Below are 23,850 nucleotides of genomic sequence, written 5' to 3'. Positions count from 1 at the left end.
AAGCTCTGTATGGCCGCAAGTGCCGATCGCCCTTATGTTGGGCAGACGCTGGTGACAAACGTATGGTTGGTCCTGAACTTGTGCAAGAGACAACCGACAAGATTGCGCAGATCCGAGAGCTCATTAAGGCGGCTCGAGATCGACAAAAGAGCTACGCTGATCAAAGACGAAAGCCATTGGAATTCAAGGTAGGAGACAAGGTTTTGTTGAAAGTCTCACCTTGGAAGGGCGTAGTCAGATTTGGAAAACGTGGAAAGTTGAATCCACGATACATTGGACCATTCAAGATTTTGGAGAGAATTGGTACCGTGGCATACAAATTGGAATTACCGGAAGAACTGAATGGAGTACATGACACATTCCACGTATCCAATCTCAAGAAGAGTCCAACACAAGAAAACGTAATCATCCCTGCGGATGAAGTGCATATTGACGACACCCTTCGATTTACAGAACAACCTGTTGAGGTTACCGACTGGAAAGTCAACAAGACCAGAAGGAGTAGCGTTAAGCTTGTCAAAGTACGTTGGAACTCAAAACACGGACCCGAGTACACATGGGAATGCGAAGACCAGTTCAAAGAAAAGTATCCCCACATGTTCAAGAAGACTCCTGCCAGAGATAGTTCGGCCTGAATTTTGGGACGAAATTCTTTTAACGGGGGGAGACTGTGACAACTGGCACCAAACCGGTAATTTGCATACACTTTAATTATTATTTAATGATTGCAATTATGTGCTTAATTGCCAGCAGTGGCTGAACACATACTAAACAAGTGAATTCATACACGTTGTATACTACAAAATATTACCTTATGCATAAACGAGAGCGTTGCGTCAGAAATACTAGTAAACTCACCGGTAACACACCTTGTGTCAACAAAACTGCAGAAAGCAGTCAGACAATAAAATTGGAGCCTAGGTGTAGGTCCAACGAAAAGAGTACGTTAAAACCCAAAAGTACACATAAGGGTTTAATATATAGACGTTACGGAAGCAAAAATAAGCACAAAAAGCACCCGAAACGCACTTTAAGTGCAGAATTTTACATAATTCAGCTCTAAACAGCTTTTAACAACATATATATCATGCAGAAATGTCGTTTTATCATCCAGAATATTTCCCTAAGTGTTGGGAATTAAAAGGATTACAAAAGGGCACTTAAGAGACACTAAACGGTGCAATTTAGTACTTTAACGAACCGGTATATAACCGAACAACCGGATATTACCCGGAACACCAAACTAATGCTAAAAGCATTGTTTTTATTTTTCTAAGCTAGATATGATCCCCGAACAACATAACACCCCATATAAATATCTAATAACTAAAGCACTTAACTTATACTTGGATTTCAACTAATGATCAACCAATTTAGTTAAAGCCTAACCTACTAACACCCCCCCCCCCCATGTACACGGTTCCAACAAGGAACCCATTTGGTTGATTTTATCTCAGTATTATAATGGAGATGTTTGTGCTTTACTAAACATAATAACCAAGAGTCCAAGACTTGTTGAAAACTCCTTTATAAACCATTAGGCCTCCACACTTTACCCATCATCTCCAACATTCAACAAAGCTCCGTTCCTCCTCCCTTTGGCTACGGCCCCAACACACACACACACACATCCATCCTTTTCAATCCATTACCAAGCATTCCAAGGTGATATTAAGGTGTAAGGAGGCCACTAACGAAGCTCGGTGCAAGCGGATCTTGAAGGACCTTCTCCATTTGCTTTTATCCACCACTTTTACCCTTTGAAACTTCCCTAGCCTTGTGCTAGTAGTAAGTGCTTCAAATCTTCATCTTGTTCTTGTTTGTGGTGGTTAATAGGTGATTTAATGGTTAAAAATTGTGAACACAAAAGAACATAACATAAAGTCTTGAACATAAGTAATTAATGGTAGATAAAGAGTAAATATGGGTGTAAATCATGTGAATCTTGTCTACTAGTGATTATTTGATATTGTTTGTCATTAAAAGTGGGATGGATCATCATCTACACACACTAGATCATGTTCAAGAACATGAACTAGTAGTATGGAAAGTGTTAGAAATATAAAAGATGATGAAATCATCCGCAATGAACTTGGAACTTGTGTAAACATAATTTTTCTCTTAAAATAAGACTCTAAACATGTAGATCTAAGGATCTACAAGTGGTTTTTCGGAAGAACCAAGCGAAAATACTAACTTCGTTAAAAACCCGGATCTAGTATAAACAAAGCACATTTTTAAAGGGGTAAACAAGTGTATGAACACTTGTGTAACAAGAAATTTAACAAAGAAGCGTTTTTGTAAACTTTGACTAGAAGTTGTTAAACTTCAAATTCTTTAAAAATGAAATTTACAAGAAACCAATCATATTTTCTTTTAACAAAGCCTACTAAATGTGATGGTGATTTACTACATATTTTTGCAACACCTTCAAGTTCATGAGTTTGTGATTTAGGCTCGTTTTGTCAAGTCTGATGTTTAAATATTGATGTTGATGATTGTTAAATTGATTGATTAAATTTTTGAAAATAAAATGATACGCTTGTAAGCGTGGACACCTCCAGTTACAGAGGAAACTCTGGCGAAATTTTTCTAGAATTGCAACACTTAGAAATATTTTTCTAGTAAATGGTTACAAATACATTTTTAACTTGTTTTCAGAATATAAACTTCGCCATGATTTTTAGTACAAAATACCAGATACCGGAGGTGGATTTTCATAAATAAAACTTGTTAAATATATGTTTAGAATATATATTTATTAATAAATCGCTTGTGTGATTATGTGATTATTTTGTGAACTAGGTATATATTATTTTTAGGGTAAAAATAATATGACTTGGAGATACTCGTAAGGAGTAAAAATACAAAAAAATACACATACAACCTATTTAGACAAAATACATAATTCGGCTGCAAAGTGCAAAATACAATACACTTATGTTTATTTTTGAGAAAATAATATAAGTAAGACACATAGTTAAAAATATAAAATACTTTTAACACAAGAAAAACATATACAAGAAGATAGTGACTTGTGCTTGTACGATACAAGACTAGTGACTAACGATAATAAAACACGTTTAGGTCACGACGTTAATTAAAGCAAATCCGGTGAAGTTTACGACGCAAGGAACGCAAAGTTGTGAGTTCTGCTCCCCCTTTTCTTTAACTGTTTTTGTTTTACACTACGGGGGTGAAATACATGTTACAAATTTTACAATATTTACATGTGTTATGATGGGTACGAAAACATTCAAGTGAAACATTCTAGACCATGTCTCGAATAGGGTACCATAAGCACCATTAATCAACGTATACATTCAGACCGCGGAACAAAAGGTTAGATCTAATGGGTTTCAGGCAACCCCACTCTTGGCCTACTTCTACCAATGAGTGCTTCTGTGTCTCAGTCAAAGTTGACAAAAATGCCTAGGTTTGGTGACTTCCTATGTCGTGACATATGTTAGTGGCCTTGCAAACCACTAGCAACCTTACACATTCAAACAGTCATAGTACCCAGTTACAGATACGTTTTACAAGTTACATTCAAACATTCATACTATGTTTTCATTCGAGTATATTAAACATTCAAAACAATCACTGCATGAATTCACACCAACATTATGTTGACGTTTTTCCAAAACTCACATGTATTTCAGGTAACTAAAGGTGGATGTGCGCGCGGTCCTACTCATGCTTAGGGATGTCGTCTATGTTATGTTTAAATAAAGTTGTAAACTTTTAAGACAATGTTTCATGCTATCATCACGATGTAAACGCTAAACTTGTGTTTTCAAATTACGAAATGTTTGGTATTTGAAGTTATTATTATGAGCATGTAGTATGTTTACCTTTTGTATGCAATGAGAACCTTTCATGATCACACCTCGTGCTTCCGCCGCAAAAAGGGGTGTGACATAAATAATCATAACCTTTTCATACGTTTATATTCTTTAAACAATTACCTCATAAAACGAGCATTTTATTCTCTTTAATTTGAGTATGGTCTTGCTATAGTTTTTTTTTAATTAAAAAATTAAAGGTGCCGATGGTGTGTAGTGACAGTTTGTATTTTATACACATGTGTATGATTGTTGTTTGCTGAGCAATTTGGGTTTTATACACATGTGTATAGGGATTGTTTGTTTTTTATACAGATGTGTATAATTGTTGTACACTGAGCAATTGGTTTTTATACATATGTGTATAGTGACTGTTTGTTTTTTATACACAACAACCAAGATAGATACACTGTTATTGTACATTAACAACCAAGACCCATTGTTATTCTACATATACTTTTGATACACACGTGTATAATTGAAGAGATAAAGTATTTAAACTTTACTCTTTAGATTCATTTTTTATTCTCTAAAAGCAAAAAAAAGAATAGGTGGTCCAGATTAGTTCATTTTGTTCACAAAAACCACTAGGTTCACTCTTGAACCCTATCATATATATATATATATATATATATATATATATATATATATATATATATATATATATACATAAACATTTGTACCTTTAAGATATATTATTATTTGCTAAATCGCACCTTTTTCAGTAAGTTTTTTTTTAATTATACACATGTGTATATTGTCAATCTTTAATTATATATATGTATATATACGTGTTTAAAACTAAAAAATAAGTATCGTACATCTATGTTTCATAATGTACATATATGTACAACTGTGTATAAATAATTGTACATTCATGTACATAAAATTATAAACGAAGATTATGGTTCTGAAATTTTTTTCTAGTGTACATATTTGTAAATACGTGTTTAAAATTGAAAAATAGGTATCATACATATGTGTTTGATAATATATACATGTGTATAATTAAAAACTTACAATATACATATGTATATAATTTCTAAAAAAATAATCTTAAAAAAATATGCGATTAGCAGTAACATATATATATATATATATATATATATATATATATATATATATATATAAGTGAATTATATAGAGAAATCTCACTCTATTAAAGAAACTTAAGAAACCCATTTGTGTGTACACAAAAATGCCACGTGTTACACTTTTGGATAGTCAACTTTTACTGAATATGTGTACACTTTTTTGTAAGAAGAGAGAGGAAAGATAATGTGTGAAAGCGTTATATTTTTTTCAGCGTCACATTTTTTTTTTGAAATTCACCTATAGCATGTTTTTTAAAAATTTTGAACTTCAAGTGTTACAATTTTCAGTATTTTTAGAATCTACAAAGGTTTTCTGTTTTGCAGTGCTCGTAACAATATATTATATTTTTTAGTAATTGTTTTTGTGTAACACTTACAGATAGACGCACTTTTGTGTCAGACTGTAACAAAATGCATGTTAACAAATAATGTTTTTAAAAAAATTAATAGTACAAAAACGTTTTTAATTAAAAACCGAATCAATGCACCAACAATTTTGTTGACCCAAAACTCTTTTACGCCTGGTATAGGTATACAAGTGTGAGCCGAACTCGATATAAAGACACTTAGGGCTTGCCTTATTAATTAAATTGGATTTTTGTTATGTTTCATGAATTTGGATTACTGTATGGTTTCTATGTATGTGTGACAAAATTTAACATGATGCTTTAAATATTATAACTTTATAATATTTGTGTAAGGTTTGGGTAATCAATCATGCCCCGTATCATTCCGTTGCGGGTCGGGGTGTGACACAAATATAATACGTATTCGTGTTTATTTTTATGCAAGTTTTAGTTAATCTATGTTTTGATGTAAATATTTTAAAAACGATCCATGTTAAATTTAATACATTCCCATGCTCACTCTCTGTCAAAGTGCCGGCCAAAGTTATTGATAAATTGGAGTCCTTGATGAGAAACTTTTTATGGGGGGGGGGGGGTGTTTCGGAGGGCATTAGAAAAATGCATTGGGTGGCGTGGGACAAAGTTACTCTCCCAATAAAACTTGGTGGGCTTGGTATTTGTAAACTCAAAGCGGTAAACGATGCTCTTCTTTCGAAATGGGTATGGAGATATAGGGTGGAAGACGAGAGCTTATGGAGGAAAGTTGTTTTGGCTTGCCACGGAAATAGTAGAAAGTGGGTGTATTTGCCATCCAATACGGGGATGTCGGGAGTGTGGAAAAATATTACGAGAGTGGAGTCTAAAGTATTGTTAAAGGGCAAAAGAATTCTTAATTACATTAAAGGGGTGGTGGGGGACGGAAGTAGGATCCGGTTTTGGATCGACCTGTGGTGTGGTGACATCTCTCTCATGTATAAATGGCCGAGTCTGTTTGCGTTAGAAAAGAACAAAAATTGTTGGGTTAGGGATCGTATTCCGGCTGTTGGAGTGGGCGGTTTTGTGGCTTGGGAGTGGATCAGATTTCCGGTTTATTCTAGTGAAGTGGCTGAGTTAACCGAGAGCTCGATGGTGTTGGCTGATTTCGTTCTGTCGTCGGAGAAGGATAGATGGCGCTGACTTCCTGAGGCTTCAGGTAAGTTTTCCTCCGGTTCTTTTAAAGAGATGGCTTCGGATCCGTTGGTTTCCGAGTCCGTTTTCTCGGTGAAGGGGTGTAAGTGGCTTCCGTCAAAATGCAATATATTTATTTGGAGGGCGGCTCTCGAGCGTATTCCGACTAAACAAGCTTTGGTTAGAAGAAACATTCCGGTTGACTCTGAAGATTGCGTTTTCTGTGAGGAAGTGTCCGAATCTGTTGATCGCCTTTTCACGGCCTATTCTTCATTTTTATGGGTTTGGAACCGTCTTTGTGAGTGGGTTAAAATCCCTCCTATTTATGCTTTTTCCTTCAAGGACCTGCTCGACTATCATAATAGTTTTGGAGGAAATTCGAAGACGAAGGAGATAGTTCGGGGTCTTGTGGTGGTTTCTTGTTGGTGCTTATGGAAAGCTAGGAACTCGAAGATCTTCTCTAACGGTAGAGGCGATTGCGCTGAAATCTTTGGGAAAGTGAAGTCTCTTAGTTTTTTTTGGTTAAAAAATAGGTCCTGTCATAGAGACTTAGTTTGGAGAGAATGGTGTAAGTTTCCTTTGTATATGATGTAATCAGGTTTTTGTGCGGTCCTGCATTTTTTTTGCCAGACCGGCCTGTTCTTTATAAAGTTTTCCTTAAAAAAAACGTATCAATCGATAAATAATTACAAAAAATCATTACACTTAAATCATATTAAAGAAAGAACCCGCAATGCCAGGAATCAATTCTAGTTATTTATAAATAATTAGTTTTTTTTTATATCAGTGTTGGATTGATATTTGAACTATGTGGTTGGAAAGCTAAAAATGGCATGGTAAAGCACATGCATTGTTTTGTTGGCCACTAATTGACAAATGTCATACGGGTGCAGTGCATCCTTTTAGTTCTTGCTTTTATGTTTTTCTTAAGAAATTACAAAAAATTACCTATATATGATGACTTATAACCTTATATGCTTAATTTTATTTAGCATACCACTTGAGTTCATCAACACTAACGTATATGACTGTATGTTAGAAATAACCCGTTGATGTGGTCTCACGGATCATTTGGTAACATTACCAATATGACATAACTAGTCCCCGACAATTACTTGATGGTAGTAATTGTAAATATTGATTAGTTCAAAGGGCAATATGATTTCCCTTTAGGTACCATTAATAGAGAATACATAGAGTTTTTATAACGGATCACTATTCATGACCATTAATCATTGATCTTTATATATTGATTATAAGTGGTGATCAAAAACTCTACAAGAACACCAATACTAAAATACTAAGAATTCTCTCTAGTGTGATCCATCAACACAAGGTACCATAACGGGAATCATGGCTTCATCTTTATTCTCAAAGATAATCATCCCTACAAGTAAGTATCTCTATCTTGGTATCTATATTTAGATTATGATTGGATAAACATGATTAGGGTTCTATGTTTTAACTCATGTTTAAAGATATAATTAACATGTGGTATCAGAGCAATGTTGATTATATGAATCCGATCATGTTAATTATTTGTTGCCCTATTTTTGCTCAATCGATTTTATGTTTTGCGATTCATAACTATTTTTATCTGCAAAAGCGTATTAACAAATCGATCTTATGAAACTGGAAACTAAAATCGTTAAAACATTGATTTGTTTCTATGGTCGGTGAATTGGTTTTCTTTAAGCAATCAGAACTAGTAAATCACCATGGTAAAATCTATTATTTCTTTAGTCAGAATTATGTGACGTTTCTTTTTCTAGAATTACTCATTAGTTGCACTTTATGAATTAATTGAATGCATGATGTAATTCATTAAATATTCATAAGTTAATTGACTAAAATGATTTTTACCCATAAATTAAATATGCATATAATTTGGCTTTCATCCACATGTACTAATCGGTAACTAGAACGTTTCTTTATTTGTTATCTCCATATATGAGCAATACTTGAATGTTGATTTTTTTTTGTGGATTCAAATAACAAAAGGGATTTATTCAAATTCTTAGAAATACTTATAAAGTACAAATGCTCAACTAGTATTTCATCCCTAAAATAATGAAAGTCTAAAAGAATTTTATGATCTGTGATTTTGTCAAAAATCTAGTACTCAAATTTATTTTTTACTCTTATGTCTTAAAATAAAAACTTTGGCATAAAACTAAATAATGGTAACTTCAGTGAAAGATTAAGTGATTAATCCCAACGGTGCGCCATTTGATATGACATTGAGACAGTCTATATTTATGTGTGTTCATAATATGTGAATTTTGGTCAAAGCCAAAGCGAAGCCAGAGTTCATGTAGAACACCAAAGACGGTCTATTATTTATATCGTTCATAATGCTGAATTTTGGTCAAAGCCAAAGCGAAGCCAAAATTTAGGTAGAACATTAAACCGAGGTTTATTATTTTATATCGTTCATAATGCGTGAATTTTGGTCAAAGCCAAAGCGAAGCCAAAATTCAGGCAGAACATTAAGTTGGTTTTATTTATTTATATTCATAATACATGAAATTTGGTCAAAGCCAAAGCGAAGCCAAAGTTCATGTAGAACAATGAGTCAGTCTATTATGTATGTTCATAATGCATAAATTTTGGTCAAAGCCAAAGCGAAGCCAAATTTATTTAGAACATCAAGACAATCTGTTATTTATGTACGTTCATAATGTCTGAATTTTGGTCAAAGCCAAAGCGAAGCCAAAACTCAGGTAGAACCTTAAATTAGTCTGTTATTTTGGTGTTATAGAAGACCATATCTTCAATATAATAATTTGTGTATGCCTTACTTGATTACCCCATAATGTAAATCACTCCAAGTTTCTTCTTAAGTTTGTATCTCATCTATTTTATCCACTCTATTTTCAAAACCTAAAATATTTTGCTTATTAAAGAGTTTCTACAAAATTTTCTCTTGTTGTATTGTTGATTATATTTTAAGATATGATAATCCTACTGCTCTTTTCTGATAAAAGTATTACAGAAGAAAACTAGAGCATGACTAGTGGGATAAGTCAACCATTAGATCTCTTATGATAATCAAGAACTCATTTCATTATTGCTATCATGGGAGCTATTAAAGATTCTAAATTTCTCAAGACTAATCTGTTTTCTTTGGAAGAATCAAAATAACTCCTAAAAAGCATGCATTACTTTAGTTTCTTACTATAAAGTTAGTGGTATATGTGAATACATCATGATGTCCAATACCATGACCTGTTGGTTAAAGGTTTACACATGGAAATCAGTACACTTTTCCGATGCGTTACATATAAGTTTTCCACCAATACCATAAGTTGCCTTAAGAATCAACTATACCACTCAAGAGTACCAAAGGAAAATGAGTGTGTTGATTAGCAACATATGTACAGGAAAAGGAATGCATGAAACTGGAAAATTAGATGTTGTTCATCTCACCGCCACTAAACCTAAAAGGAGGATACTTTTAAGATTCAGAGATAGTGTACAAGTATTACTTCCAGCTATAAGTTTCTTCAAAGGAAAGTCTCACTGCAAATTTTTGCCATTAACTAGGCATGAGCATCGAGACTATCCATAATTCAATGCGACAGCTGGCTAAGATAAGTAGTTAGATATTTATGATATTTGAGTCTGCTAATGATAATATTCCAATTAACACATGATGAATTGAGTCTAGTTCTATACGTTTACTTACCAGATATCAACAAATAATTAATATGAGAATTAGTGGCAAAATTTTATGTTAAGACTATAAGAACCATAATAAACTGTTTTATAATTGGGCTTTATGATACCTTATATATTCTGTAGATTATTCAGAATTTAGTATCAATATAAAAGCTGCATTATGACAGTTGTGAGGTTTGCATGGTTAAAACAAAGTCACTATTACCTTAAACTCTCATATTGTTTTTCATCTCAATCTGGATAGAAACCTTATAAGATAGAATTAGATGATGCTACATTTTTTCACAACCTTTTGTTATCATGAAAATGAAAATTTAACAAAAGAAAAATGAGACCTACAAATTTCATCCATTAAGACCAAATTGCATGCGAAATTTGGACCAGGTTAATGAAGGATGAAATATTATCAAATCTCATTTTTAGTGACTTACGAGCATGTGTTAAAAGCCTTAATATTTAAATGGCTAAGGGAATAAATCAAGTTCCATCAGAAATTATATTTCACGGGAACTTATCCCAAAATAGAATATTCAGACATAAGTCATTTATCATTTCAAATAATATTTACTTGTATCTAATATGTCTCATATGGATCCATTTATTAAAGAAATTAATACTATGACTCCTCCAAAATTTTTATAACATCTGGACATTAAGAAAATCAAGTCTAACATATATGACATGTTCCCACAGCACGTACATCATTGAAACTTATCTTGTAGCATTCCTAGAGATCTAAAAAGGTTAGTGGGAGCATTAAATGTCTTAATCTTAATTTGCGAGAGTTGCAAAAGGTAGGGGAGTGAAAACTTGTTGTTACCTCAATTTGTACCTCCTGTACAAGACACTGCTCCTTCATAACTTTTCTCTTTAAGATTATACTGCTACTTTAACAAAAGTTTTATTTGTTGCTTAGACGTGGGCACACTCAGATTTCTTTCCAAACTTGTAATCCTCAAACAGAGAAACTACAAGAAGTAATTTCATTAATTTGTTTCTTTATTAGAATTTATTGGTCTTTTAATGTTGACCATAAGCATGTTAAATTGTTAAAGATTTCTAAGTCAGTGTGAGCAGTAAAAGTCCTTATCAGGACTTGCCAGAAGTGCAAGAGGCGGGGGGAAGAGACCTATTAAATTTTACTCCGATTACACCTCTTGCACACCATACTGCACCAACTCTTACACACTTAGAATCTTGAAAGTGATAGCAACTTAATCAAGAGTTAATCCATAAAACTGAAACTCATAATACAACCCAATAATCAACTACGGAGGTCATCTAGGTTTAACTTTGATGATTATGTATCCTCCTTGACTTAAGTTGAAATGGATATTGGAAAGTTTACTGGTCCTACTTCCTCTAATTAAGCCATTAGCATCAATCAATTTTCTAAATGGAATAAGAATTGTTATTAGCAAATTTGATTTTAACGTATGGGATTTGGTTGAATTACCGACGGATGTTCATCATTAAACAAAATCTGAATGCAAACGTTAAGATGCTAAAAGTATGATTGATTGTTAAAGGTTATGCTTAGAAGAGAATTATTTATCAAAGAATCATCTTACTTTTCTTACAAAATGATTCTTTGAGGATCATTGTTGTTCTAGTGGCTTATAATCATTTAGAGCTACATTATATGAACATTAAAACAACTTTTCGTAAACAAAGACTTACATGTTTATAAAACAACCTGAAAGTTCTAAACTGAAGGTCAAGAACACTTACTTTGTAAGTCTATTAATTCCATGTATGGGTTTAAGGCAAACATCAAAATGTGATGAAATCTTAATGCATTTTTTCATCAAGAATTAAGTGGATTTATGTACCTACCTCAAGATGAGTGGGAGCAACTAATGTAAGCTTGTCCTTATATAGATAACACTTTTTGGATAAGTATATGTTACACAAGTCAAATAATTTCTCAGACATATTTTGATATAATGAATCTCGGAGATATCATTTACGCGAGAGATATCAAAATATACCGAGATAGACTCAACAGGACATTAGTTTCATCCCATAAGCTTTACTCTAAAGCGGGCTCTTACATGTGTAACAAACAATATAGCTCTCATTTAGAAGATAAAATGATAAATGATATTACTTCCTTATGCTTCGTTAATTAGAAGCCTTACGAAGGTTCAAGTCTATACTCGTTTAGATATTGCTCACATTTATGAACATTAGACCACTCTAGATTATTGTGAAGCATCTTACGATATCTTTAAGAAACGAGAAAGACCATAAAGAAGAGGTTGATTATTCTTACCTTGATTTTGTTATATTCAAAAGAACCTAAAAGTCAATTTGGGGTCATCCTTATGTTTGCAGACAAATTTATCTCATGGATGAGTCATAAGAAACTGTTAACAACAACCTAAATTATAATGACATAATATGTTATTAATTAACAACGCAATTGTCACTAAATGTTGTTGAAATTTTATCAGTAGACTCACAAACTTATTAACTCCATATAAATACTATATTAAAGAGTTACTGTGAAAAGTCAGCTACCTTATTTCCTCGAACAGTAACAGTTCGAGAGGTGCTGCATTAAAATTCGATACAAAATTATTGTTCGCTTATGAACAAGAAGAGAAAACTAATTATTTGTATCAAATACATTTACATTCATGATACGCTTGCGGATCCGATAACTAAGGTCTACACCCAAAAGTCTTTTTAAGAGCTCATAATAAAGACGGGTTTTACTAAAGGCCTTACATAATAACATATCGTACATATGAATGATTAGTTACTATTAAATTTCCTCAATTGTTTAAATTTGTTTGTCTATAAATACGTATATGTGCACCTAATGACGTATAGACAATAATTATACAAATTAATTAAAGGGCTTACCTCAGTCATTTTGGTCTTAAATTTACGTATGTTTTGATTTGGGATTGTAACATGATTAATGGGGGTCTTGAGTTGACAATAACTCAATGACTGTACTTTTCTGTTACAATTTCAATTTGAAACATTGATTAATGTTTTAACTTGGCCAAACTTACTTATACTTATCACAAATGATCACTCAGCCAAGTGGGAGAATGTTAGAAATAACCCGTTGATGTGGCCTCACGGATCATTTGGTAACATTACCAATATGACATAACTAGTCCCCGACAATTACTTGATGGTAGTAATTGTAAATATTGATTAGTTCAAGGGGCAATTATGATTTCCCTTTAGGTACCATTAATAGAGAATACATAGAGTTTTTATAACGGATCACTATTCATGACCATTAATCATTGATCTTTATATATTGATTATAAGTGGTGATCAAAAACTCTACAAGAACACCAATACTAAAATACTAAGAATTCTCTCTAGTGTGATCTATCAACACAAGGTACCATAACGGGAATCATGGCTTCATCTTTATTCTCAAAGATAATCATCCCTACAAGTAAGTATCTCTATCTTGGTCTCTATATTTAGATTATGATTGGATAAACATGATTAGGGTTCTATGTTTTAACTCATGTTTAAAGATATAATTAACACTGTATATAAATCAAACTAACACACATTAATAAGTAGTGTTTGTCTTAAATCATTTACGTTTAATCAGTGGGAATCATTGTATTCTTTGGTGTTTGTTTATTTAAGAATGTAATGTAATTATGAAAATGAATATAATATATACCGAGTAAATCACGAACATAACATCACTACTACAAAACAGAGCTTTAGACGGGGTGATATGGGTTTTAAGACGGTGTTTTCAACACCGTCTTAAACTACACTAGTTTAAAATCATGTCTTATTAGACGGTGTTCAATTTGAACATTAGACGGTATTTAATTTGAACACCGGCTTAAAATCATGTCTTATTAGACGGTGTTCAATTTGAACACCGGCTTAAACTTGGTGAACCACGTCTTTTAATATCAAAATATTTATTAAAACAAATATTTTTAACACCGTCTTATAAACTTGGTGAACCCCGTCGTTTAATATCTGGAAAAAAAATACATTAGCTGGAAAAAAACATTTAAAAGGTTTTCCAGAAATACATCAAAACCAATGGAACATTTTCAAATCAAACCAAAACAATACACATTCAAATCAAAAATTAGACATCCAATTCGGAGATAAACCCGTCAAATTAGAATCATTTGTGAATGCATAACAAACTACGTTAAATTGTATAAATAAACTACATAAGCTAATCTAACGAAATACCTAACTCGCTAAAAAACTTCGGCATCAACGTCATCAACAAAACATCTATTTCATTATCCTTAGCCTCTCTCGTGTCGTGCCACATCTAAAATAAAAGTAGATAGAATGAGTTATTACAAATATTATAGACTAAATCTAAAGGCAAAGAGAAAAATCGGTAGCAACATCGGCAATAAAGCTATGTATATATTTACATGTTATATACATCTAAACCTTCTAAGTTTTAAAAAAAATAAACAGTTAAGTAATAAATTGATAAACAAGTATATTTTACTTACTTCATCGGAAAATTGGTTTTGATACAAATTGACAAAGTCAAACATATGTTGGAGAACCATGTAGCCGCATTCCCATCCACCCTTTTGTTGCTTACACTTACATAAGACGGTTTTTAAGCATTAGACGGTGTTCTTCTAAATTTTATTGAATATTTTATTTAAAAGAGCTTAACGTTTTTATTGGTATTGGTTTTAAGACGGTGTTATTACTTTAACACCGTCTAAAACAAATCCTTGAGACGGTGTTATTACTTTAACACCGTCTAAAATAAATCCTTGACACTGTCTAATGCTACATTTTGTAGTAGTGCATGTACTTAAAGAAATGTTGTATTCTTTTGTGTTTATTTATTTAAGAAGGTGATTAAAAAATGAATAGTATAATAAACATGGTAAGATATGTGAGTACTTTCGAAATAATTATAAATAAAATCAAACTTTTTATATACGAATACTAGGTTATAACCTCGTGTATTACACGGGTTGAATAAATAAATTTTATATAGTAAATAATAAAACAATATATCTTTAAAAACTTTATTTATTGCATGGGTTGAATAAATATAATTTTATATACGAAATAAAAAAGTTATATCTTTAAAACCACGTGTATTATTACAGGGATTGAATAAATAAATTATATATACTAAATAATAAAACAATATATCTTTAAAAACCTCATTTATTACACGGGTTGAATAAATGTAATTTTATATACCAAATAACAAAATAAAAATACATTTTTAAAAATATGTGTATTACACGGTTTGAATAAAAGTAATTTTCTGTACTAAGTAATAAAAAAGTTATACATATCCTTAAAAAACTCTGTGTATTGTACGGATTGAATAAATCTAATTTTATACATCAGATAATAAAAAGTTATATCTTAAAAAACCTCATGTATTACATGGGTCGAGTAAATGTAATTTTGTATAGTGAAAATAAAAATATTTAATATATTAACACAAAGTTTGGTTTTCATGATAAAAATAGATTATTCTATTGTTGCAAAATTTGTTAACGAAGTCTCAATAAATTTAACCCTTTATTTAAAACTCCGTAAATGTATAATATTAGTTAATTTTATTTTATGTTTCGTAAAATCTATTTGATACAAAACTAAACAAAATGTTCAAATTTATAGTTAATATCAAATTAGATAATTAAGTTTGAATTTGAAGTAAATAGATAAATATAAAAGTAATAATTAATTCAAATAAATAATATTATAAATGAGAAGAAGATTAAACTAAATAATAATTATCCATAAGATATTAAACTAAATAATATTTAGTAGGAGGGTTATCTATAATTAATTAGAAGATATTAAACTAAAATAATAATTATCTATAACAGATGCCCTAATATGATGACAAGTGTCTCTAAGGTGGTTTCTTTTATTATATAGTAAAGATTATAACTATTATTAGAATATGACATTAAAAAAACTACTCTTCAATTATTTTTCATTCCTTTCTAAATTAGGCTTAACAATTTTTTTTACATATGTGTAAATAGTAAAAAAAAAAAAATACACATGTGTAAATTATAAACTTTATAACTTTATAACTTACACATGCGTATATTTTTAATTTACGTATACATATAAATTTAAACGTGTAAATTAATTTTTTATATGGTACTTTAATAATAATGGTTGTGTAATTATTTTTATTATAGTTTTGATTGGTTTTTGATCGAGTTCTCGTGATTCTCACGAAATATACAAGTTCTCATTTGATATATATATCGTAATGCTCTAAGCAAATCTTACATTGGCCGTGGACAGAAGAAAATTTTGGTTTATAAGGCATGTCCAGCTTCAAATATCACAATATTGCGGTTTAGGCTTAATGTTAATGAATGAGAGAAGATTTTCACAGTTAAGCATACTTAAATGAGAATAGTGCAAGGATAGGTAGCCTCTTGAGAAATCTCTACCAGAGCAACAAAAAACAAATTTGTGAGCTTCTCATGTGTAAAACAAACAATACTGGTGGTACGAGAAGTCGTATCTTACAAATCATACAAAAAAGCCTTTTGAATTAATATTCATTAGTAATAATTAGGGGGATGTTATTGTACAAGACAAACTTAGCATACAAAACGTAGGAAACAATCTGTGTCGTCAATTTGCAAGATCAATGATTGAAATTAAGTGATCCCCAAATTTGAAATTCACGAAACTTAAAAAAGGGAAATGAGTGGACAAAACGGCAAAATAGGAAAATCCAATATTGTTAACTCATAAACTCACTTCCCCATGATTTTCAAATGACTATAACTTTTTTCATACGATAATATATTTTTTTTAAAACATTACACCGTATTAACGAGTATTTCAATCTCTTTGATTTGAGTAGGTTATTGCTATAGTTTTCTTGATGTTTAAATTTTTTCATTTACAAGTTATAAAGTTACGTCATTTTGTAACGTTACATGATTATGTTACAGTACATAATTACATACTTGCACACAATTAATGAATACCTAAATCACGTACCATATGTGCAAACTGTAACAAATTCTCAATGTAACACCACATTATCTATAATCATGTACCAAATGATCAATGAATACCTAAATCGCATACCATGTGTGCAAAAGTTGTAACAAATGCTTAATGTAACGATCACGTATCATGTGTGCAAGCAGTAACAAATGATCAGTGTAACACTACATCTATAATCACGTAACAACTTATATTACAAATCCAATCACGTAATAGCATAAAAACAATTAAGTTTTCATTATATTAAATATATAATCACGTAATAAACATAACTTTAGTAAAAAAAGTTATATACAATCAAAAAATTATAATAATGTAATTACGTACTGATACATAATCATATGACATTACATTTATTACGTATGATATGTGATTATAGGTGTAGGATCACATTGACCTTTTGTTAGTGCTTGCACATATGATAAGTAATTACGTATGGGAACATAATCACGTAACTTTGTAGCTTGTAAAATAAAAATAATAAAAATTAAGAAAACTATAGCAATAGCTCACTCAAATTAAAGAGAATGAAATTTTGTTAATGCGGTGTAATTTAATATGTATATATATATATATATATATATATATATATATATATATAGTTAATTACATAGTTAGTCCCAATGGTTTGCACAAAGTAACATACTTAGGTACTAATAGTTTAAAATCACATTTTAGGGTATTAACTTTTCATTTTGTAACGTTTGGAGGTAATAATGTTATTTGTAGGTTTAAAATCACATTCTATTAGTACTTAAGTATGTTATTTTGTGCAAACCACAAGGACTAACTGTGACAACCCGAGTTTTCAAGGTCTTTCCTTAACACGTTACTTGTTTCGCACTAATTCCTTCATAATTGTTTGTGTTGTAACTTGCATATTTGATGTTGTAACCTACATATTTGTTGAATAGTTGAACTAATATGATGTAGAGTTGTTAATGAGTAATGTAAGAATTTATCTCAATACAATTAGTAACCCATGTGATCCGCAATTATATCAAACCTAACATTTGATTGGCCCAATGATAAATCAGAAGTGAATTGATATTGTTGGAAAATTTCATTTAGTGGAAATCATGACCTGATAAAGTCACTCGGCCCAATCCACCATTCTTAAACAAAACTCGGCCCAACCTCCTCTTTTCTTATGTATACGTAAGTTCAGGGGTTGTGATACACAACTCTTTGCAAATATTCAAACCCTAAACCCCCCCCCCTTGCGAACGACGACAGTCCCCATATCATCATCACCCAAAGCCCTCTCCTTCTCCCTTAGCCTAGTTATCGGTTAGTATGTTATTATGATTTCTTTTGATTGTTTCTGATTATGCGCAAGATGTTGATTATAGCTGCATGCGTAGAATTAAGACATGAGTTAGGGTATTGCTTGCAAACTGTTTGGACATGAATGATTCATTAACATGTTGTAATCGGCTAGATTAATGTTCATATATTGATCTTGGGTTTGTTAGAACCATGATTCAGTTTATAGGGATCGTATGAATGCTGATTGTTAACTAAGACTCTACGTGATGATGATAAATCGATGATTTCATGTGATCCGATCTGAATGTTTTAACTATATTTTGTTATGATATGGCTGTGTTTTCGTGGCTTGGTTTATCCATAATGAATAAGGGAAACGCTTGTGTAATGTTATCGATATTACATATGGTTGGTGAGAACTAAGATTTTGAATGCGACTGGATTAAAAAGATGTAAGTGTTAATAAGGTGATTAAACTGTCAACTGTAAGAACTTGTATGTTTTACTGTCATACAGTCTTTCCATGAAAAACATCATGGCGAAAGACCTTTTTCGTCATAAGTAATCTCGACGAAACGTGGTGGTGTTTCGTCATATGTAACTCGACGAAACATGGTGGTGTTTCGTCGCCTGGGTCTTTCGCTGTGCTAGTAGACAGTAAGTGACAGTCTGTTATGTAGGTGATTATTAGGGGGTGCAAACAAGCCGAGCGGCTCGCGAGCTCCTCGAGATCGGCTCGAGAAAATGCTCGAAACGAGCCAAGCCTTATCGAGCCCGAGCCGAGCCTTATCGAGCCCGAGCCGAGCTTGAGCCTTAAAACAAAGCTCGTTTGTTTATCGAGCCCGAGCTCGAGCCTCGCATGTGAAGCTCATTAGGCTCGTCGAGCCTTAGTGTAAACGAGCCGAGCTTATTTAAATTTGTTTATAAGCCGACCTCGAACCTAAAAATAAGCTTATTTAGTAAACGAGCCCGAGCCCGAGCTTCATTTATCGAGCTCGCGAGCCTAAAAAGTCTATTATTTATATTATTTTTATTTAATATACTAATTAATAGATAATAAATGAGCCGAGCCCGATCCGAGCTCTAGCTTGAGAAAATATAAACGAGTCGAGCTCGAGCTTTGGAAACAAAGCTCGAATCGAGCCGAGCTCGAGCCCGAGCTCTCATAAGTTAATCGAGCTCGAGCTCGAGCCTTGTCGAGCTCGGGCTCGGCTCGTTTGCACCCCTAGTGATGATGGGTAGTTATGTTCATGGGATACTGTTATTATGTGATAACCCTACTGAATGAGAGTGAGAACTCTGACTTGAATAGTATAAATAGAACACCCTCTGTTATTATTTGTCAAGTGAAAAATGCTTGCTATGTGTTATGTTACGTTACGATGGTATTACGTGTGACCTGTTGCATATGTTGACATTGATCTTTGTATTAGATGCAATCTGGGATAAATACGTGACTTGATTATTATGGAACGTGCATGAGATTTAAATGCTTGCTATGTGTTATGTTACGATGGTATTACGTGTGACCTGTTGCATACGAGAATTGGATATGTGTTTACGGAACTGACTGTCTTTGGTAACCACGGTAGGGTTTGGTTGACCAACTGGGAACGGGTAATGTATCGGAACATACCGAGCAAATCTAAGGTGAGTTCACTGCTCTTTTTCCAAGCATGCGCCCCGGGGAGGGACATCTGGTAAACATTCCGGGGAGGAATGTTGGGTAAATGGGTTTCACTGGAATGTTAAACCTGGGTTGTTGGTTAATACACGTATATCTATCACTCAAGTCCCTCCTACCGATTGTTGCCGGAGAGGCAACAGGGTATTAGTTAATAGCGCTATTTAGGTTTGGCACCCTCACACCGCACCGAGGAGGTCGGGAGTGAACTAATGACCCCCATCTTGACCATTGCTTTGATAGAGGCTTTGGGGAATAGGGCAAATAATCTGGAGCCATCGGCGGTAAGCGTGTGATTAACAACATCGAATCTGTGAAACGTTTTAATCTGGAAACTGGTAACTAAACACGTTAACAAACTTTGAACTCACCAGCGTCGTTTGACACACTTGTCTGCATGCTTGCATGTCTATAGGGTTATATCTTTGGAACTTGCTGTCTGGGAGGCTGGAGTGGTCATGGGCCGAGATACATGGAATCGCAAGACAAGTCTAATGGTTTTTGAACACGTGGTTTATGAAACGCTTAACAAGTGATTTATGCTTCCGCTGTATACAATGAATTACGTTTAACGTTTTGTAATACTTTATGTTATTGAATGAAAGTTTTTATTTAAAATAGTGTTATGAGTTCAATGTGATTGGTGGCTAGATCCCGGTACGTCACACGTCCCGCGGGGTTTCCGCATGTGGTATTTTGGGGGTGTGACACTAACTATGTTAATACCATAGACATTAATACCCCCAAACGTTACAAAATGAAAAGTTAATAACCTAGAAGGTGATTTTAAACTATTAGTACATAAGTATGTTATTTTGTGCAAACAACAGGGACTAACTATGTAATTAACTCTCTCTCTCTCTCTCTCTCTATATATATATATATATATATATATATATATATATATATATAGGGCTGGGATTTAGAGAAAACGGTAGAAAGTGTGAGAACGGTGAGAACGCTTATGGATCGTCCGATTAAAACAATCTATGGACTAGATTGGCGCGGTGGCGTTTTCGTAAATAACATCAATTTTATTACGTGAACGCGCCTCATTAAAGGTAAAAAGGTCTTTACACCTCTATACCAAAATGCCATATTGATGAATAAAACGCCATTACGGACCAAAACACATCGCTATATAAACAAAAACATCCCAAACATAAAAACACACCCCCAGAACCTGAAACGCCATATTTTCTACTATATACCATTCATCTTACAAATGCCAAAATCCCCAAAACATCAAACACAACTACTCAAAAAATGCCATATTTTCTACTATATACCATTCATATTAGAAAACGCCAAAACACTCAAACATCAAAGATTCCAAAAAATCGACGGTTCTTTCAGATACACTACTTCCTCAGTAAAACGCCAAAAATGCCAAATATCGTTTCTTGTATATTCAAATATTGTTCTACGCCAAAGTTTCGGATAATGCATTCTTCCCTGAGGTGCTGTGACTCAAATAACATTTTGCTGTATGAGATGGACAAATCATAAACAAAAACATGCCGGGGTCAGACTTATGTCATTTTCTGTGTTTTGTTCTTGATGAATATTATAATGGCATGAAAGACGAATGACACTGATGAGTTTTTTGAAGATACATATTCAAACAAAAAACTTATGTCATTTTGTCTTTCCAAACGGCCACAAAAACACTAGCATGGCTAAGCCAAACCACCAGCAAACATGATTCAAAGAAGAAAGAGACTGATGACAGTGAAGATTTGGAAGATGAATTGTTCTTATTTTTATTTTTTTAATTTTCTTTTTCTGTTGTTTGTTATGTATTTTTCAACTTAGAATAAAAAATACATTATATTAATAAAACGCCAAACAGTCATAATGCATGTGAAACGCCATAAATGGAGTAAAAAGGCCAAAAACTCCAAACTATAATGAAAGTAGTTTGCAGAAATATTAATTAATAAAAACTAAAAATGGAAAAAACGCCAAAAACTACTTAAACCCATTCAAAAACGCCAAACTTGGGAGATAGAAAGTCTATGACCCTAAAAACTCATAAAAAGCTGAACAAAAAAAAAGAGTAAAAATATACAGTAACTGAAAAGATAGCTACTTTATTAATATCATTTATTATAAATAAAATCTCGCCTAAACTACGCGCTAAAAACATCCTATAAGAGAGACGTCTCTGCACAATCAACTCATCACAAAACCAGAAACAGACGCCATATTTCCTAGAAACCATTCACTTTAAAAACGCCAAAAATAATAGTTAAAAAAGCCACAGATGCAGAACCTCGATTCTTCTATATTGAGTATTGATCTGAATGAAGTTTCACTGAATAGATTCTTCTCTGAGTTGGGTATCTCTATAATCTTTTGCTGAATGAGATTGACAAATATTCAAGATAAAGAGACTGATGTCAATGATATGACATCATGTCACTTTATTCTTGATGGATATATTGATGGCATGAAGGGATCAATACATTAGAGTAGGCATTGGTCTTCAACATGTCATCAAACAAGTATATATCCACCCACTATAAAGAGTGCCACAAAAAATAAGCATCTTCTAAAGACGGCCGTTATGTAGGAAAATAAGGATCTACATAAGGTATTCAAAAACAGGTTCAAAACGCCAAAAAGGTTAAAGTAGAAGAGGTTGATGACAGTGAAGATTTGGATGAGAAATTAGATTATAATTTTTAATTTTTTTTTTCATTTTCTATTGTTTGTTATCTAATTCTCTGTCGTTTATCATCTAATTCTCTACTATTTTAAAAAAATTGAGTATAAAACGCCAAAAACTACAAACACCAAAACGCCTGATAGTGTGAAAAACTGTGAGAACTAATGCTAGCAAAGCACGATGTTGCTATATAAAACGCCAAAAAACGCAAACAAAGTATTACTGGAAAAATCAACACTAATTGACAGATGAAAATTGAAAGAAACAGTAAAATAAAGAGACGGTGTCATTATTGCCAAACATTATAGTTATATTAATGACACTACATGGAAAATTGAAATTTATTTATCTTTTCAAAATGGCATAATTGCCTGTCACAATATACGCCTGTATCCTATATGGCAAAACACTTGATATAATAAAATCAAGAAACTTACTGATGTTTTTTTACATTAAAGGCCTGTATCCTGATCTAAAAAACAATAAAAACGCCAAAACAATACTTAAAACGCCAAAATATTTACTATGATTCTGATCTAACAATAAAAACGCCGCGTATTTATTAAACGCCAAAAAAATGGAAAGATGAAGTGACACGCGTTAAAAAAAAGAAATATGAAAGGACAAAAAAGCCCCTCCGCCCTTCTCTAAGCGGCGTGACACGTGTTGGGCCAGAAAGCGTTCTCACCGTTCTCACACTTTTGAGTGTTTTCTCCTGATCCCGTTTATATATATATATATATATATATATATATATATATATATATAGTAGGTTCTTTAGTGAACAACCCTCTTGATTATGAATACTAGTGAACTAATCCTAGCCCTTGATTATCAATACAAAAGTGTAAATCAATGGCTATGATTTGATTATGAAAATACACTAGTGTTCACTCTAGAACCAAACCCTATATATATATATATAGCGTTCCTCTACAAAGTGGGTTTTTCCTATAAAGTGTAGGAAGTGATCTTAACCATTGGATGAGTGTTTTTGATGGTTGAGATCATTTTAGTGGCATTTTGGTAATATACGTGTCTTAAAAATAGGCTAATTTAATTGATTGGGGGTAAATGTGTCATTTAACTTGTT

At 32.5% G+C, this 23,850-nt stretch overlaps 1 protein-coding gene and 1 long non-coding RNA gene across 2 annotated transcripts; one reads left to right on the top strand and one right to left on the bottom strand.

Moving 5' to 3' along the window:
• The first annotated feature begins 6,507 nt into the window (after positions 1–6,507).
• LOC110939538 lies at positions 6,508–7,047 on the top strand. The gene has a single exon (XM_022181096.1). The coding sequence runs from the start codon at positions 6,508–6,510 to the stop codon at positions 7,045–7,047; it is 540 nt and encodes a 179-aa protein (XP_022036788.1).
• Positions 7,048–14,230: 7,183 nt separating this feature from the next.
• Positions 14,231–14,719, bottom strand: LOC110938402. Its single transcript, XR_002591363.2, has 2 exons — positions 14,619–14,719; positions 14,231–14,425 (listed from the first exon to the last, which is right to left on the bottom strand). It is a non-coding gene; the product is annotated as an uncharacterized LOC110938402 (long non-coding RNA).
• Positions 14,720–23,850: the final 9,131 nt, after the last annotated feature.

The sequence above is a fragment of the Helianthus annuus genome, chromosome 5 (genome assembly GCF_002127325.2).
Source record: "Helianthus annuus cultivar XRQ/B chromosome 5, HanXRQr2.0-SUNRISE, whole genome shotgun sequence".
In the NCBI taxonomy this organism is placed as follows: domain Eukaryota; kingdom Viridiplantae; phylum Streptophyta; class Magnoliopsida; order Asterales; family Asteraceae; genus Helianthus; species Helianthus annuus.
Note: the sequence above shows the minus strand (reverse complement) of the source record. Positions and strands in the feature narration are given on the sequence as shown.

Bases quoted from the DNA above. Each gene is read 5' to 3' on its own strand.
- LOC110939538 (XM_022181096.1), top strand. From the start codon at position 6,508: ATGGCTTCGGATCCGTTGGTTTCCGAGTCCGTTTTCTCGGTGAAGGGG.